Source organism: Anguilla rostrata, chromosome 13, assembly GCF_018555375.3.
Source record: "Anguilla rostrata isolate EN2019 chromosome 13, ASM1855537v3, whole genome shotgun sequence".
NCBI lineage: Eukaryota > Metazoa > Chordata > Actinopteri > Anguilliformes > Anguillidae > Anguilla > Anguilla rostrata.
Genome location: NC_057945.1, coordinates 1,821,305 through 1,838,398, shown reverse-complemented (window position 1 = coordinate 1,838,398; position 17,094 = coordinate 1,821,305). Strand labels below are relative to the sequence as shown.

The 17,094-nt window shown below is 50.9% G+C and overlaps 1 protein-coding gene across 4 annotated transcripts in view; it reads right to left on the bottom strand.

The window, feature by feature from the left end:
• Positions 1 to 17,094, bottom strand: part of si:dkey-49n23.1 (semaphorin-3D) — a 90,020-nt gene that overhangs the window by 47,908 nt on the left and 25,018 nt on the right. The window contains exons 2-3 of one of the 4 annotated variants that reach the window (XM_064304675.1): positions 14,453 to 14,530; positions 3,452 to 3,680 (exon numbers count right to left, since the gene is read on the bottom strand). In XM_064304675.1, the coding sequence (XP_064160745.1) occupies positions 3,452 to 3,602 (151 nt within the window). In that variant the 5' untranslated portion in view covers positions 3,603 to 3,680; positions 14,453 to 14,530. Of the gene's footprint in view, positions 1 to 3,367; positions 3,378 to 3,451; positions 3,720 to 14,452; positions 14,531 to 17,094 lie in introns of those variants that run through there. The other 3 variants (XM_064304674.1, XM_064304677.1, XM_064304678.1) reach the window with 3 other exon arrangements.

Here is a 17,094-nt window from a genome sequence, read left to right as displayed (position 1 = left end):
TGTATTTTATACGGATGTCAAACATATTACATGACCTATAAACTATACGAAATGTAAATAACGGTGTCACGCACTGCCTTGTACCTTCCCAATAAATGCAATAAATGTACCCACAATCGCTCGGCCATTTTGAATGTTAATTTTGACAGCCTTCCCGCGGTTGGTTTCCCGCTGATCCCCGACGCCACGCGGATCGTCTTTCTCTCTCTGTTTGTCACGAGGGCGGGAGATGGCGGAAAAGCCCCCTGGCGCTGAAGGAGCCTCGCCCGGCTGGAGGAAGTTCCCCGGGTCCTGGGGTCAACGCTGTGACGTGGAGACCGAGAAACGGTCCCCCCTGGACCCCAGCCTGGACCCAATCAGTCATTCGCCCGTGAATCTGACCAGCGATTGAATAAACGTGCTCGCCGTCCTCTTCACAAGCGCGGTTCGCCATGGTCAGCAATCATCAGCGCTAGCTTGGCAGACAGCATTGTGAAAGAACACAAGTATTAGCACTCAAGCCTTAAACACGGTTGTGGTTAATCAAGGGCAGATGTTGACTGAATTCAGGCCTCCACACTTGGGCTGAGGCCAGGAGACCTCCTCAGGGGGACAGAAGATGAAGTGCGTTCTGTCGCTGGTATCACCGGCACCGGCTGTGTTCTCCCAGCAATCCCTGCTCTTTGCTCTCCGCACTACGCTGTTTACAACGAAGAGAAGAAGTCAAACGGACTCACTTCGGGTGGGCCTGTTGCGTGCCAGCCTGGCTCTGCAGGTTATCCAGCAGGCGGTTTCCTGTCTTCTCTGCCTCCCACGGATGTTGGTTGTTCATTTGCAGTCAATTTAGAGACCTGCCAACTTCCCCAGTGCCTACTGCAGCAAAACTCAAAAGCTGCCTCTGAGATCATCAATGCTGTCCTGTCCAATAAGACACAGCGCTGATAGTGTCCTGTCCAATAAGACACAGCGCTGATAGTGTCCTGTCCAATAAGACACAGCGCTGATAGTGTCCTGTCCAATAAGACACAGCGCTGATAGTGTCCTGTCCAATAAGACACAGCGCTGATAGTGTCCTGTCCAATAAGACACAGCGCTGATAGTGTCCTGTCCAATAAGACACAGCGCTGACATTGTCCTGTCCAATAAGACACAGCGCTGATAGTGTCCTGTCCAATAAGACACCTGAGTGTCCTGTCTGACAGCTTGTCCTGTCCAATAAGACACAGCGCTGATAGTGTCCTGTCCAATAAGACACAGCGCTGATAGTGTCCTGTCCAATAAGACACAGCACTGATATTGTCCTGTCCAATAACACACAGCGCTGATTGAGCCCTGTCCAATAAGATACAGCGCTGACATTGTCCTGTCCAATAAGACACAGCACTGATTGTGCCCTGTCCAATAAGACACTGCGCTGATATTGTCCTGTCCAATAAGACACAGCGCTTTCAGTGTCCTGTCCAATAAGACACAGTGCTGATAGTGTCCTGTCCAATAAGACACAGCGCTGATATTGTCCTGTCCAATAACACACAGCGCTGATATTGTCCTGTCCAATAACACACAGCGCTGATGAGTCTTTTTGAGGAAGAGCAAGAAGTTATGATGGGGTTACAGTCTCTGTGAGTTTGATGTTATTATTATGAGCAAGACAGATGGAATTGTGAGATGCTGTGGAATTGAAAACTTCTGTACATGTAGTATTTGACTTCATGCTTGACCATCCTATATGTATACAAACCATGTACACTCCATGCATGTGCACTCACACACACACACACACACACACACACTCTTCAGACCTTGGTAAAATAATTATTTGACGTACTTTAAACTTAGAAACATCCGTTCACTAGTATTCAGAACGATACGGTTTTTGAAAACATGATTGATTTTATTAGTAACATGTTCAGCTAAAAATGTGTGTGTATGGCCCAGGCCTGCCAGGCTCATAAATAAAAGCACGGCCGTGTTGAATTCTCTTTGAAGCATTCCACAGATAACCCCGCCAAAGGGCACCAGCCTTTGATTAGCTCAAAAGACAAAGAGCAGACTCACCCAGCCCTGCGGAGAGCCAAGGACACAGTGCACAGCCCCCAGCAGATGTACCTTCTCCTACACCAGTGGTTCTCAAACTCGGTCCTGGGGGACCCCTGGGGGACCCCTGTGTGTGCTGGTTTTCATTCCAACCTCAACAGCAATCCCTGATTCTGCTAATCAATCACTAGAGTCATTGCTAAGCATCTTGATTAGTAGAATCAGGATCAGGCGTGTGCACCCATACTGGCCCATTCTGGATAAGACTGGGGACCCCAGCTCTAAAACATGAAAAGCACCTAATTAAGAAAAATTAACAGCTTGTTAAAATTCTGGGATTGCTGTTGAGGTTGGAATGAAAACCAGCATACACAGGGGTCCCCCAGGACTGAGTTTGAGAACCACTGTCCTATACCATACCACTATGCTCAACACGTCTTCTGCTCTTAATTAGCCCAATCATCTATTCAATTTGCTTATTGGATTTATCTGTCATTTTCAATATAAGTCCAAAGCTAAGCTGCAGGCTGCACATGCATCCTCTGTGAAACTGTTTAATTATGCTCTGACAAACTGCAGGAGTAAATCTGCACTGCTATAAACACTGGTTTAGAAAAATGATGCTGGCAAAAAAAGATTTATACAAATCTACCCCCCCCCCCCCCCAAAACTGGAGATGTGTACCTAATGAATCCCTTCAGTAAATATTGTAATAAATAACCCAAAAAATTGTGCAGAATATGTATTATAAATCTGTGTGGCTCTCCTGAGCCCCCTGGGCCTTGGGCGGGAGAGAGCCGGGGAGTGCTGTGGCCCCAGGGGGCCTACCTGTGTGTGAGAGCCGGGGGATGCTGTGGCCCCAGGGGGCCTACCTGTGTGTGAGAGCCGGGGGATGCTGTGGCCCCAGGGGGCCTACCTGTGTGTGAGAGCCGGGGGATGCTGTGGTCTCAGGGGGTCTACCTGTGTGTGAGAGCTGGGGGGTGCTGTGGCCCCAGGGGGCCTACCTGTGTATGAGAGCTGGGAGGTGCTGTGGCCCCAGGGGGCCTACCTGTGTATGAGAACTGGGAGGTGCTGTGGTCTCAGGGGGCCTATCTGTGTGTGAGAGCTGGGGGGTGCTGTGGCCCCAGGGGGCCTACCTGTGCATGAGAGCCGGGGGCGCTGTGGCCCCAGGGGGCCTACCTGTGTGTGAGAGCCGGGGGGAGCTGTGGCCCTAGGAGGCCTACCTGTGTATGAGAGCCGGGGGGCGCTGTGGCCCCAGGGGGCCTACCTGTGTGTGAGAGCCGGGGGGAGCTGTGGCCCTAGGAGGCCTGTGTATGAGAGCCGGGGGGCGCTGTGGCCCTTGGGGGCCTACCTGCGTGTGAGAGCTGGGGGATGCTGTGGCCCCAGGGGGCCTGTGTATGAGAGCTGGGGGGAGCTGTGGCTCCAGGGGGCCTACCTGCGTGTGAGAGCTGCAGTCGAGGGGCGGTGTGGCCCCAGGGGCCCGATGCTTCGGCCAGGCACAGCAGTGAGAGGAGGGACAGCAGCATGCGGGCGCTCCCCAACCGCGAGGCCCCCCCCGGCTCCGCCATCCCCGCCATGTCCGTCATCCTCGGGTTCGAGCGTGTGGGACGTCCTCTCTGTCACATCACCCTCCGGCCCAGTGTCAGCCGCGTCTGAGGAAGCCCCTGCCAAAAACACGCAGGCTGGTGCTCAAATCCCATTGGCTGGAAAGAAGCCAAGCCCCACACCCGCCAAAACGTCAGGGGTTTAGTTATGTTTTTAATTTGCCTTCTTTTAACCAGGTGAGTCTCACTGAGGTGTCTATCTCTTTTACAAGGGAGCCCTGGCCAGCAAAGCAACAAGCAGACAATACAACATAAAATACACTCCAGAACCACAGACAGCATATTACACATCATACACTCTCAAATGAAGCAGCTACAAACCTCCGTTTTTAACGTCTGCAGAAGACATTTAAGAGGCTTGGCTCAAACGATCAATAACCTCTGCTAAAATGACTTCTCTGGAACCAGAGTTGATGTATTGCTTGCTGTTGGTGTATTTAACATAAACCCTGTGGCTCCTGAATAAGACTTTCTCCCTTGACATGCAAATGTAATGCGCAACATCTGTATATCATTTAAACTTCAAGGCAATTTTTCAATCCAATATTCTGTGCCCCACTGTTTCGCAAGATATTAAATACATGGAAATCAATATGAATTTTCTCTCTCTATTTCTCTCCCCCTCTCTCTATCTTCATCTCTCTCTCTCTCTCTCCCTCTCTCTCTCTCTCTCTTCATCTCTCTCTCTCTCTCTCTCTCTCTCTCTCGATGCTGGTATCCGTCCCTGGGCATGTATCCAAACTGGTAGGCTCCTGTGACGATACGGCTACAATAACAACCCACTCAATCACACTTTATTACGCTGGCAGGCTGGAGAGGTGTCCTAAGAGCTCTGCCCAAACAAGCGTCCCCGGGGGGCCGGCCGGCTTCCGGAGCGAACTCCGGACGCAGGTCAGGGCCGTCCGCGGGCGGCGGGCCGCGACAGGCGCCAGACCGCCGGGGAAAAGCGAGAGCCTCTTTCCCTCCGTCTCTCTCCGGTCCAGGACGCTTCGACCCGCGGAGGACCGAGGACGGCTCGCCGCGTTCCGGAAGGACGGCGCGGGTCGCTTCATCTGAGGGCTAACGCCTGGGGTCAGCGGGAGGCCGCAGACCGCACCCCTGAGACGCAGGTTTAAAAAGTGAGTTTACCGGACGCAGGCCGGACTCGAGACGGAGGCTCCGGGTGGCCGAGAGCAGGACTCTGACGCGGGAATCTCCGAGGCGCTCGCTTCAGGTCAGGCGGGGGAAGAACGGTCCCCTGATGACCAACGGCTAATCGGCTCGGCCACCTTTGTTTTCTTTTCCTGCGCGAGGTCACACAAAGTCAACAGGCCGTGTGTGGGACTTCAAAGAGCCGAGTCTCAGAGATTAACCCAAACCCAAACAAACACGCCGTCGCCGTGATGAGGACAGAGCTGCAGTTTACCGGGACACACCACAGTAACATCGTCTCTCACTATCAACAGCTTCCAACTCAGGAAAAATGAGATGTCTGAACGAATTCCACCCCCTCATAAAATTCCTTAAATAGGCACACAGTGAATGTACTCATTAAACTGAAATTGTTTCCATGGTAGGATATGTGTGTGTCTGACTGGAACTACACTACGCAGAAAAAAACTCAAAATGGCTGGCACCGTGACAAAGTGCTTACAAATACATTTCCTAAGTCAAACAATTATTTGAAATGCTTTAACTCTTTAGATACCCGTAAAATGTATGTAGATCACTGACAATTATAAAATAAACATTAATTTTCAGAATGAAAATCTTGCACTTGAAAAGTCAAAGTATTTCAAATTATTTTTTAACACAGGCCTGGTAAATTTAATCCCTACAAGTCACAATGAAACTCTGGTAATGAACTTTTTCAAAGCTAAAAGCTCAGCGTATCCTGGTGTTAATAAGCAATCACTTTTTAATCACTCATCTTTTTTACCAGATGAAACCTTGTAATTCTCGTCTTCTGAAGAAACTCCTCTCTATTAGAATATCCCATCATGCAGTGCGGTTGACCTTATCCATCGCGACTCAGCCAAACCAGCAGTGAACTGAGCACAGCAGACGGATACGGATCGCATTCACACAGCGCAGAGAAACCAGCCGCTCTTCCGCGGCCATTTCCCGCCCAAAGCTGTGGGAAAATCCATTTAAAATTCCAGCGCAGTTTATCCGCACGGATCCTCACACGCAAACAGAAAGGCTGGCATCGCATCAAACCGCCAATGGGTTTACGGCCTTCTCTTCTGCAACACATTAAGCCTCCTCAAAATCGCCCGCCCCCCCCACCCCCCACCCGCACATTTCTGCTTGCCCCCCTCCCATCGCTGGAAGGGGTCCGGACGTCGGCCGAGGCCTAGGTAGGCCGCCGAGGCCTGGCCGCAGGTGTGGGCGGGTCTTCGGAAAACACCAGAAGATTTTTCAGTTGATTAAGCTTTTCGAACCACAGAGCAGTTTATCTTCCTGTGAAGGAAACGAAGGCTTGTTTATTGGCCGCACATGTGAAGGCCACGCATGACTGACATAATCATATCAACAACATGATCGAATAGACGCCACCACCGCCTATTTCAAAGCGCTCGAGTCATGATTTAATTTGCTTTTTTTAAACGCGGGTGACCGTGGTTACCAAATCCGGCTGGGATAGAAGCCAATTTACATAATAACCAGTTACCACAAAAAACAACACTTCTGCGTTTTAGGTGAGCGTGATTTAGAAGGAATAACACAGACATGGCTGCAGTCGTCATGCGCAGCTCTCAGGAGGCTTGTGACCCCGTGATGTGAAATGAGCGAAATGTCCCAGGTGCCTCAGCGCTGTAACAGAACAGCTCAGCTGCCCTGGAGTCCCGGGGCCTCCCTCAGGGCCGAAGCAGCCCTGCAGGCCCTTCTGCCGGCCGGACTCCTCCAGAGACCCAGAGAAAAACCTTTAAGCATTAAAATGTTTTTTTAACACAATGCAAGTGGCCAAAAATGGGGGACAAAAATACTGCAGTGAAAATATTTTTTTAAATAGAATTTATTATATAATTTCACTTGATATAATTCAAAATATAATGTATGTCCTTCATAGCGTTGGTTTGAGCGCAGTGGTTCTTGTGATTAAGACCACAGACTCATACTCATGTCCCCAGGAGGGGACATAAAATGAATTGCTGGGTCGATTGCTAGGTGGTTACGGTAGCTTCAATATAAGAACACAGAAACAAATAAGGTGTGGGAAAAGGAGCCGGACAGGAAGAGGAAGCACTTCATATTCCGCCATTTCCCGCTGGCACATCCATGCTGAGGTAAAAGGCAATGCCTGTTTGTGTACTGGAAATAACAGCTGGTCTCCATGGAAATGCGTCCCCCTCCCCCACATGCACACGCACGCACACACACACACACACACACACACACACACACACACACACATGCACACGCACGCACGCACGCACACACACACACACACACACCACACACACACATGCACACGCACGCACGCACGCACGCACACACACACACACACACACACACACACACACACGCCGCACGCACACCGCGCACACACACACACACCACGCACGCATGCACACACACACACGCACACACACCTCACCACCAGACGCACCAACGCACACACACGCACACACACTCACACACGCACGCACGCACACACACGCACACACACACACACACATTATTTTTTGTCTTCTCTGTCATTTGGTAAAAAAGAATAAAAATTGCTCCAGGTGAAAAAGTTGAGGTCAGATGTAATGAAGGAGTGTGAAAGGAACAGGGGTGACATGATGTGTTTTCTTTTTACTTAGCTTTTTTTTGGAACTGACTCATAAAGACTGGGAGTGTCCAAAAAGATGGAGATAGCCGTGTGTTCTGAGGAAGGGTGAGGCTGATTCAGTGTCTGTCGGCGCGTTCCAAACCTCTATTTTTTCTCCTTTCTTTTGTCTTCTTTCCTCGTATGGAAGGTCAAACAGGTCCAAAAACATGTGAAATTGACATCTGGAATCACGTGTTGTCAACATGGGTGCATTCCAATCGCTTATTTTATTCGTCCTTTGTCTCCGAGGTCCTTGATTGACCCAGACATCGATCAAGGTGCGCCATCTTTGAGGACATTCCAACCTGTTAGTTGCTCCTTCGAGGAGCTAGGAGGCTCCCAAAGAATTCTTGAGCAAGGAAACACGAGTAAATCCTTTGCAGATGTATTTTTTAGGAAAGCACGACCTATAATGATTGACCTGTGGATCCATCTCCAATGAGCTGATGTTGGCAACGCGTGAATCCAGACTTTCACATTTTTTTTTAACCAGAAAGGAAAGGAAAGGAAGCAAGGAGGTTAAAACTAACGCATGTGGTGGGTTTTCAGACAGTGGTCCTGAGAGGATTATGGGAAACTGCTGCTTCTATGCACATCCTATGAAATATCCTTCACTATGGGATTCAGGACAAATGTGTTTTTTAAAAACAGAAATTTTTTAAGAGTTATGAGACCCACAGTATCTCTGGGTTGCCCTGGTAATTGCAGCTGTCTGAAAGAGGACAGACCGTAGGACTGAATTTAGCCCTAGGGCTCGATGCAGAATCCCTCCTCAGTTACTTTGACCTTTGACCTTCCGCTTCCATCTCCTCACGGAGAATTAGGGAGTGGCTCTTGCCCTAATATTAAGTTCATGTTTCAGACCAGGTATAAAACACAATAAGATATTTCGATGCATACCAGTGCACTGCTCTAACTAAACAGAAACACCTTTTGTGTCAGTTAATGGCTTTTTTTCGTTATTAGAACAAGTTAAGAATTAAACAGCTTGTTTACACCCTGTTTAATGGACCTTCACACAGCCTGAGTCATAAACTCCACAGCCAGAGTACGACAGGCCTTCCCAGGAGGGAATCAGCACAGAGGGGTGCAGGGGAATGTCCGCTGGTTATGAGACTGGATCAGCACAGAGGGGTGCAGTGAGATTGGATCAGCACACAGGGGTGCAGTGGGACTGGATCAGCACACAGGGGTGCAGTGAGACTGGATCAGCACAGAGGGGTGCAGTGGGACTGGATCAGCACAGAGGGGTGCAGTGGGACTGGATCAGCACAGAGAGGAGCAGTGGGACTGGATCAGCACACAGGGGTGCAGTGAGTGAGACTGGATCAGCACAGAGGGGTGCAGTGAGACTGGATCAGCACAGAGGGGTGCAGTGAGACTGGATCAGCTCAGAGAGGAGCAGTGGGACTGGATCAGCACAGAGGGGTGCAGTGAGACTGGATCAGCACAGAGGGGTGCAGTGAGACTGGATCAGCACAGAGGGGTGCAGTGAGACTGGATCAGCACAGAGAGGTGCAGTGAGACTGGATCAGCACACAGGGGTGCAGTGAGACTGGATCAGCACAGAGGGGTGCAGTGAGACTGGATCAGCACAGAGAGGTGCAGTGAGACTGGATCAGCACAGAGGGGTGCAGTGAGACTGGATCAGCACACAGGGGTGCAGTGAGACTGGATCAGCACACAGGGGTGCAGTGAGACTGGATCAGCACAGAGAGGAGCAGTGAGACTGGATCAGCACAGAGGGGAGCAGTGAGACTGGATCAGCACACAGGGGTGCAGTGAGACTGGATCAGCACACAGGGGTGCAGTGAGACTGGATCAGCACAGAGAGGAGCAGTGGGACTGGATCAGCACACAGGGGCACAGTGAGACTGGATCAGCACAGAGAGGAGCAGTGAGACTGGATCAGCACAGAGGGGTGCAGTGAGAGAGACTGGATCAGCACACAGGGGTGCAGTGAGACTGGATCAGCACAGAGGGGTGCAGTGAGACTGGATCAGCACAGAGGGGTGCAGTGAGACTGGATCAGCACAGAGGGGTGCAGTGAGACTGGATCAGCACAGAGGGGTGCAGTGAGACTGGATCAGCACAGAGGGGTGCAGTGAGACTGGATCAGCACAGAGAGGTGCAGTGAGAGAGACTGGATCAGCACACAGGGGTGCAGTGAGACTGGATCAGCACACAGGGGTGCAGTGAGACTGGATCAGCATAGAGGGGCGCAGTGAGACTGGATCAGCACAGAGGGGTGCAGTGAGATTGGATCAGCATAGAGGGCGCAGTGAGACTGGATCAGCACAGAGGGGTGCAGTGAGACTGGATCAGCACAGAGGGGTGCAGTGAGACTGGATCAGCACAGAGGGGTGCAGTGAGACTGGATCAGCACAGAGAGGTGCAGTGAGACTGGAGGGCCACGCCCATCAGCCCAGATTAATAATGCTGTAACAAAGCCCTCCAGACCAACACCCCCCGAACGAGAAGCCTGTCGTCTCGTTAGTGTCCTTACTGTGGCGTGAAAAGGGGTCTGGCACCCCCCACAGAGCTGAGGTACGTCACCCCCCCCCCCCCTAAAAACTCCCCCCGGCCCGCCTCCCCAGTCCGGCACAAAGACGTCTGACCGCACGTGCAGCTCACTCCTTCCCCTCAGCTACAGGCCTCAGGCTGGTTCTGCTGGGTCCACTGTCCTGAACACAGCGGGGTACACAGAGAGTTTTGGGGTTCTGCTGGGTCCACAGTCCTGAACACAGCGGGGTACACAGAGAGTTTTGGGGTTCTGCTGGGTCCACTGTCCTGAACACAGCGGGGTACACAGAGAGTTTCAGGGTTCTGCTGGGTCCACTGTCCTGAACACAGCGAGGTACACAGAGAGTTTCGGGGTTCTGCTGGGTCCACTGTCCTGAACACAGCGGGGTACACAGAGAGTTTCAGGGTTCTGCTGGGTCCACTGTCCTGAACACAGCGAGGTACACAGAGAGTTTCATGGTTCTGCTGGGTCCACTGTCCTGAACACAGCGGGGTACAGAGAGAGTTGGGGTTTGCTGGTCCACTGCCTCCGTAACAGAAGTTGGCCGGCCCTCCCCATCGACACAGTGTGACCAGAAGTTTCAGGTCTGCGGGTCCACTGTCCTGAACACATGGGTACCAGAGAGTTTTGGGTTCTGCTGGGTCCACTGTCCTGAACACAGCGGGGTACACAGAGAGTTTTGGGGTTCTGCTGGGTCCACAGTCCTGAACACAGTGGGGTACACAGAGAGTTTTGGGGTTCTGCTGGGTCCACTGTCCCTGCTTTCTGAACACAGTGGGGTACACAGAGAGTTTCATGGTTCTGCTGGGTCCACTGTCCTGAACACAGTGGGGTACACAGAGAGTTTCATGGTTCTGCTGGGTCCACTGTCCTGAACACAGCGGGGTACACAGAGAGTTTTGGGGTTCTGCTGGGTCCACTGTCCTGAACACAGCGGGGTACACAGAGAGTTTTGGGGTTCTGCTGGGTCCACTGTCCTGAACACAGCGGGGTACACAGAGAGTTTTGGGGTTCTGCTGGGTCCACTGTCCTGAACACAGCGGGTACACAGAGAGTTTTGGGTTCTGCTGGGTCCACTGTCCTGAACACAGCGGGGTACACAGAGAGTTTTGGGGTTCTGCTGGGTCCACTGTCCTGAACACAGCGGGGTACACAGAGAGTTTTGGGGTTCTGCTGGGTCCACTGTCCCTGCTCTCCGAACAGACAGTTTCAGGGGTCCCCCCCATCTTCTGCCCATAATGGCTTCATTAGCCCAGTAATCGATTTGATTCAGTGTTTTGGACTGCGCATTTATCCCCAGTGGCAAAGATTTACTGCGGTCCAATTTAAGTGAACCAGCAGTGGTGTGAACAGGTGTTCACAATAATAAGTCAGAATAATTAGTTGGAACAAAAATGCCTCTTACACAATGTCTCCCCTGGGATACTGCATCTCAATCGCTGACTAAAGCAGAGACGTTAAACTCCAGGGCTGGAGGGCTGCAGTTTCTGCAGGTTTTTTATTGTTTCCTTTCAGTCAGCAGCCAATCGAGGACTCAGAAGGTGTGGGGACTACCTGTCAATCAGCTTTAAACGGGACTGAGAGCCAGCAGACGTGGTGGGACTGCAGGATGTGAGTTTCAGGCCCCTGTGTTGTTCTTCTGTTAATTGGGTATTGTAAATCGCCTGATTAGAAGTGACAGGGGGGCACGCTCATTTGGACCCATGCCAGCTTTACAATCTGAAAGGGGGGAGGGCGAGAAGGGGGGATAGGGAGAGAGAAAGAGAAGGGGGAGGTTGATGGTGGGAGAAAGAGAGGGGCGAGAAGGGGGGGATAGGGAGAGAGAAAGAGAAGGGGGAGGTTGATGGGGGAGAAAGAGAGGGAGGGAGAAAGAAAGAAAGAATGAGAGGGAGAGAGGGACTGGCAGAGAGACAGTGAAAGACAGAGCGAGGGAGAGGGAATGAGACAGAGAGAGAGAATGAGAGGGAGAGAGAGGGACTGGGAGAGAGAGAGAGAGAGAGAGAGAGCTAGAGCGAGAGAGAGAGCGAGAGAGAGAGAGAGAGGGTAGAGTGAACCCCTCCTTTTGTTTTGTTTGCTTTGGTCTTGTGCTCCAGCGTCATTAGCTTTATGGTGTGGGGCTGTCAGGGGTCTGAAAGGACACGCTCCGGCTGAAAGCTGCGGTAGAAACGGAATGAGAAACTGTTCACCTCAGGGGAGACGCTCTCAAACAACCCAGCACCCATCCACGAGGAGACGCTCTCAAACGACCCAGCACCCATCCACGAGGAGACGCTCTCAAACGACCCAGCGCCCATCCACGAGGAGACGCTCTCAAACAACCCAGCACCCATCCACGAGGAGACGCTCTCAAACGACCCAGCACCCATCCATCACGGGAACAGCTGACAGCTAAACAAGAGGCAAGTGTCTGACGAAAATCCACAGAGACATGCTGTCCTTCTGTCTGGAGATGTTCTGTAGCACTTAGATTTATTATTCTGGAGATGGGTCCGAGAGCTCAAATCCATACAGTTTTATCAGCAGATGGAACAGTTTTGAGATATCAAGGTTTAGAAAAGTATGTTCATGATAAGTACGTAAAAAATGATTGCAGATGTCCAATGTGCTGTATAGTCAAAAAAAAAAAACGACATATTTTTACAAGAACCCTAAAAACTGAAACTCTTCACAGAGCAAAGGCCAGGAGATCTTCAGGTGCAGACGAGCAGATAAAGGTAGCGAAGCTCAGGTGAAGGTCCCAGGAGTAGCCATGTAATTTTCTGATGTGACCTCACAGAGACGAGATACGCGCTGTCCGCCAGACGTCACGTGTAACCAGGGAGACGCCACGTACGGACGCCAGGGCCACGCCTCCTGAGGCCTACAGATCTCCGAACGCATCACAGAACAGCAATCAGGCAAGAGCTTAGTGCTGCAGGACTGTACATGCAGGCGTTTAAAATCTGCTGCGGAGCAAAAAGACAGGCCAAAGAAGGAAGGAAGCGATTCAAAGCTAAACAAACGAGCCGTGGGTCTTATTTGGAGACGAGGAGAGGCTCCAGGTTCGAATGTGGGTGTGCTTCAGGAAAGAGCTTCGCTCAACAGACATTTTCTGTCTTTTAGTTTTTTAGGCTCCCTTGTAAACTTCTGGCCTTATGGGTGGGGTGGGGGAAGGAGGCTATGTCAGTCATCTTGGGATTACAGATGATGAATATCGTGGATAAACAGATCTGTGTGAAATAAAATGAAAATAAAACATTAAGTTGCAATCACCATGTCCCTCATTCTGTGGTCACAGATGATAAATATCGTAGATAAACAGATCGGTGTGAAATAAAATGAAAATAAAAGTTTAGGTTGCGATTACCCCCTCCCTCCACCGCCTCATAGGGGTCACACCTGGAGTGCTGAAGCAGAAAGATTGAGAGGACCCCCCTTGCCCCCCTCCCCCCCCCGCCAGGACAATAAAAGCAGCCCCTCCCCCCCGTTATCATCCCTGAACCTCCGGTGTCGCCCGCCCTTTGATGTGCGCACCTCCCCAGTCAGGAGGGTGTTTTGGGTGATGTGCCCTGGGGCTGGGGATGGGGGGCAGCCTGCTCACCCCCATGGCAGTGAAGCCCCCCTCTGATTCCCACAGGGCTCTGGGCAGCGACCCACAGCCCACAGTACCCCCCACCCCCCCCCCCAGCGCATACCAGACGCGCTGTACTCCACAGGCCCAGATACCCACGTCCGTCTGCTTGCGAACGGCAGGTCAGCCGGGCCTTTGAAAGGACCCAGCATCTCCATTAAGGAGAAACTGGATAGCCCGGCCTTTCCAAGAACAGAGGCAGCGGACAGTCTGCTTTTCTTTGTGGAGGAATAAAAGGTCTTGGCCTAAAGTTAGCGGTAAAGTTTAATGTTAAGCACTAAAAACGCGACAGAAGGGACAAAGCTTTCCAGCGGCTTCCTCCCCTGCTTATAAAAACAGGGCCCTGTTTGTTACACTTCTTTGGTTTATTTTTACAAGCTTCCGCTGGTCTCAGTGTTTACCGCCATTTTCCTGACCACGCTGCTGCTCCCTCCGCTCTATTGTAGAGCCCGCCACCGTACAAGGGCAGTAAAAGAGAGGTGTGTGTGCGTGTATGTGTGTAAGAGAGTGTGTGTGTGTGAGAGAGACTGTGTGTGTGTGAGAGACTGTGTGTGTGTGAGCGTGTGTACGTGTGTGTGTCTGTGAGAGTGTGTGTGTGTGTGAGAGAGAGTGTGTGTGTGTGTGTGTGTGAGCGTGTGTACGTGTGTGTGTCTGTGAGAGTGTGTGTGTGTCTGTGAGAGTTTGAGTGAGGATGTGTGTTTGTGTGTGTGTGTCTGTGTGAGAGTGCGTGAGAGACTGTGTGTGTGTGTGTGAGAGAGTGTGTAAGGGTGCTTGTGTCTCTGTGAGTGTGTGTGAGAGTATGTGCGTGCGTGTGTGAGAGAGTGTGTCTCTGTGAGAGTGAGAGTGAGAGTGTGTGTCTCTGTGAGTGTGTGAGTGTTCCTGTGCGCTCTGTAACTCACTTATACTCCTGTTAAATCACGAGCAGATCCTGCTCTTTCTGAAGCGCTGCCTGCCGCTGCGTTTATGGCTGAGTGCACCTGTGTGGAGTAAAGGCAACATGTGCAGATCTGTTATATCTGTCTCTACGCCAAGCTCATTTTTCAATCCCACATTCCATGCACCTGCCCCACCATTTCTCAACATATCGAATTATACGGGAATCAATCTGAGGCACACCTTCCGCCCCCTCCCCCTCCTCTCTCTCCCTCTCTCTCGCACCAACGATCCACACTTTAACATTCAGCCCCCTAAACTCACATTTTTAGGACTGATGGCGAATCAAAATGAAAAATGAGCGACAACAATGTTTCTTTTATATTTTTAATGTGGTTTTAAATCGCTGGACAGAAATGTGGGTCGGAGAGCTCATTACTGCAGTTCCCTTAATTAACCCTGGGTCTGCGTTTTCCACAGCTCGATTCTGGCTCTGCGACGTGTGCTTCCTTTCACAGGCGACGGGCAGCCACCTCGCAATAACACACAGCACCACGCGAGGGGATGGAAAGCGAAGTATGATCTGCCCGTAATGTACTGATATACGCTCCCATAAGAAAACTCATAGAAGCAAAGTATGATCCGCCCGTAATGTACTGATATACGCTCCCATAAGAAAACTCATAAAAGCAAAGTATGATCCGCCCGTAATGTACTGATATACGCTCCCATAAGAAAACTCATAAAAGCAAAGTATGATCCGCCCGTAATGTACTGATATACGCTCCCATAAGAAAACATATTAAAGCAAAGTATGATCCGTCTGCAAAATACTCTCCCCTAAGAAAACATATTAAAGAAAAGTATGATCTGTCTGTAAAATACTCTCCCCTAAGAAAACATATTAAAGAAAAGTATGATCTGTGTGTAAAATACTCTCCCCTAAGAAAACATATTAAAGCAAAGTATGATCCGTGTGTAAAATACTCTCCCCTAAGAAAACATATTAAAGCAAAGTATGATCTGTCCGTGAAATACTCTCCCCTAAGAAAACATATTAAAGAAAAGTATGATCTGTGTGTAAAATACTCTCCCCTAAGAAAACATATTAAAGCAAAGTATGATCTGTCCGTGAAATACTCTCCCCTAAGAAAAGACATTAAAATGTCATTAAGCGCATGATGCATTCACCTCATATTAAACTGTCATTAATAAAACTGCTTTCATCTCCAAATGTACAAAGAAGTATAATCATCATCTAAACAGCATACACATTTGGAAGTTAAAATAAGTGATATATTTAACATATGACACATATTTTGACACATATCCAAAACACCTTATATGAGAGAAATTTCCGAGATATTTATAATGAGAGAGAGACATTACGTTAGAGCAACTGAAAACCAATCATATCAATCAAACAGGCATTCCTGGTTTCCCTCCAAAATGAGCGCATTTTTGGCCTGTTTCTCTCGCCTCTTCAGAACCGATCGAGCGCATGTGAACTCCCGCACTATAATGGCCGGCCTCCTGGTTGCCAGGTTTGCACACCCTTCAGCACGTCATGCCGATTACACGGTCGTGTTCTGGGGTCAGCCTGTGTTAGTCCCGTACTGAGAGGGGGGGCGGGACCAGAAGAGCCCCACAAAGCCCCAGCACAAGCAGCAAATTGTGGGGTGCGTCTGAGAGGGTGGGGGGGGCAGTCTGAGAGGGTGGAGAGGGGAAAGCTGAGAGGGTGGGGTGCGTCTGAGAGGGTGGGGAGGGAGGTCTGACAGGGTGGAGGGGGTCTGAGAGGGTGGAGGGTGGGGTCTGAAAAGGTGGGGGGGGTAGGGGTGTCTGAGGGGTGGGCGGGGGTCTGGGGGGGGGTCTGAGAAGGTGGGGGGATCTGAGAGGGTGGGTGGGGGGTGGGGGTGAGGGTGGGGGTCTGAGGGGGGTGGGTCTGAGAAGGTGGGGGGGTCTGAGAGGGTGGGGGGGGGGTGGGGGCGAGGGTGAGGGTCTGAGAAGGTGGGGGGGTCTGAGAACGTTCCTCTCCGCTAATCTGACAGCGGGCCATTCAGGAACACTCGTTTGGTACTCTGGGGCGCCTGGTCCCCGAGCCAGTGCCCTGAATGACAGCTGCCATGTCCACAAAGCCCCGCTGGAACTCCGGCCCATTCTCCTCACCCTCTGGAGCCAACCAATGGAGGCTGTTCCCACTATTGTCCATCCATTCATTACCTAACCTGCTTATTCTGGGTCAGGGTCGTGGGCGGTGCTGAAGCCTATCCCAGCATGCATTTGGCAAGAGGCAGGAATACACCCCGGACAGTTTGCCAGTTCATTGCAAGGCACGCACACTATTCACTCACACACTCATACCAAGGAGGAAATCCATGCGGACACGGGGAGAACACTTGCAAATTCAGGGGAGAACACTTGCAAACTCAAAGCAAGCTTTGAAGCCAAAACCTTCTTGCTGTGAAGCAACAGCACTACCCCCTGCACCACCGTGCTGCACTGTTCACACTGTCATCGATTCTAAAATTCGATTTCTTAGGACCGGTATCTGGAACCTTCTGGGAAGCCGTAAGACAACATTATCTGACTGGACGAAGAAAGGCGGGGAAAGTTTGAGGCTTAAGTATTTGTATAAGCTCTGCTTTTCTACAAAGCGGGGACCTCCTCA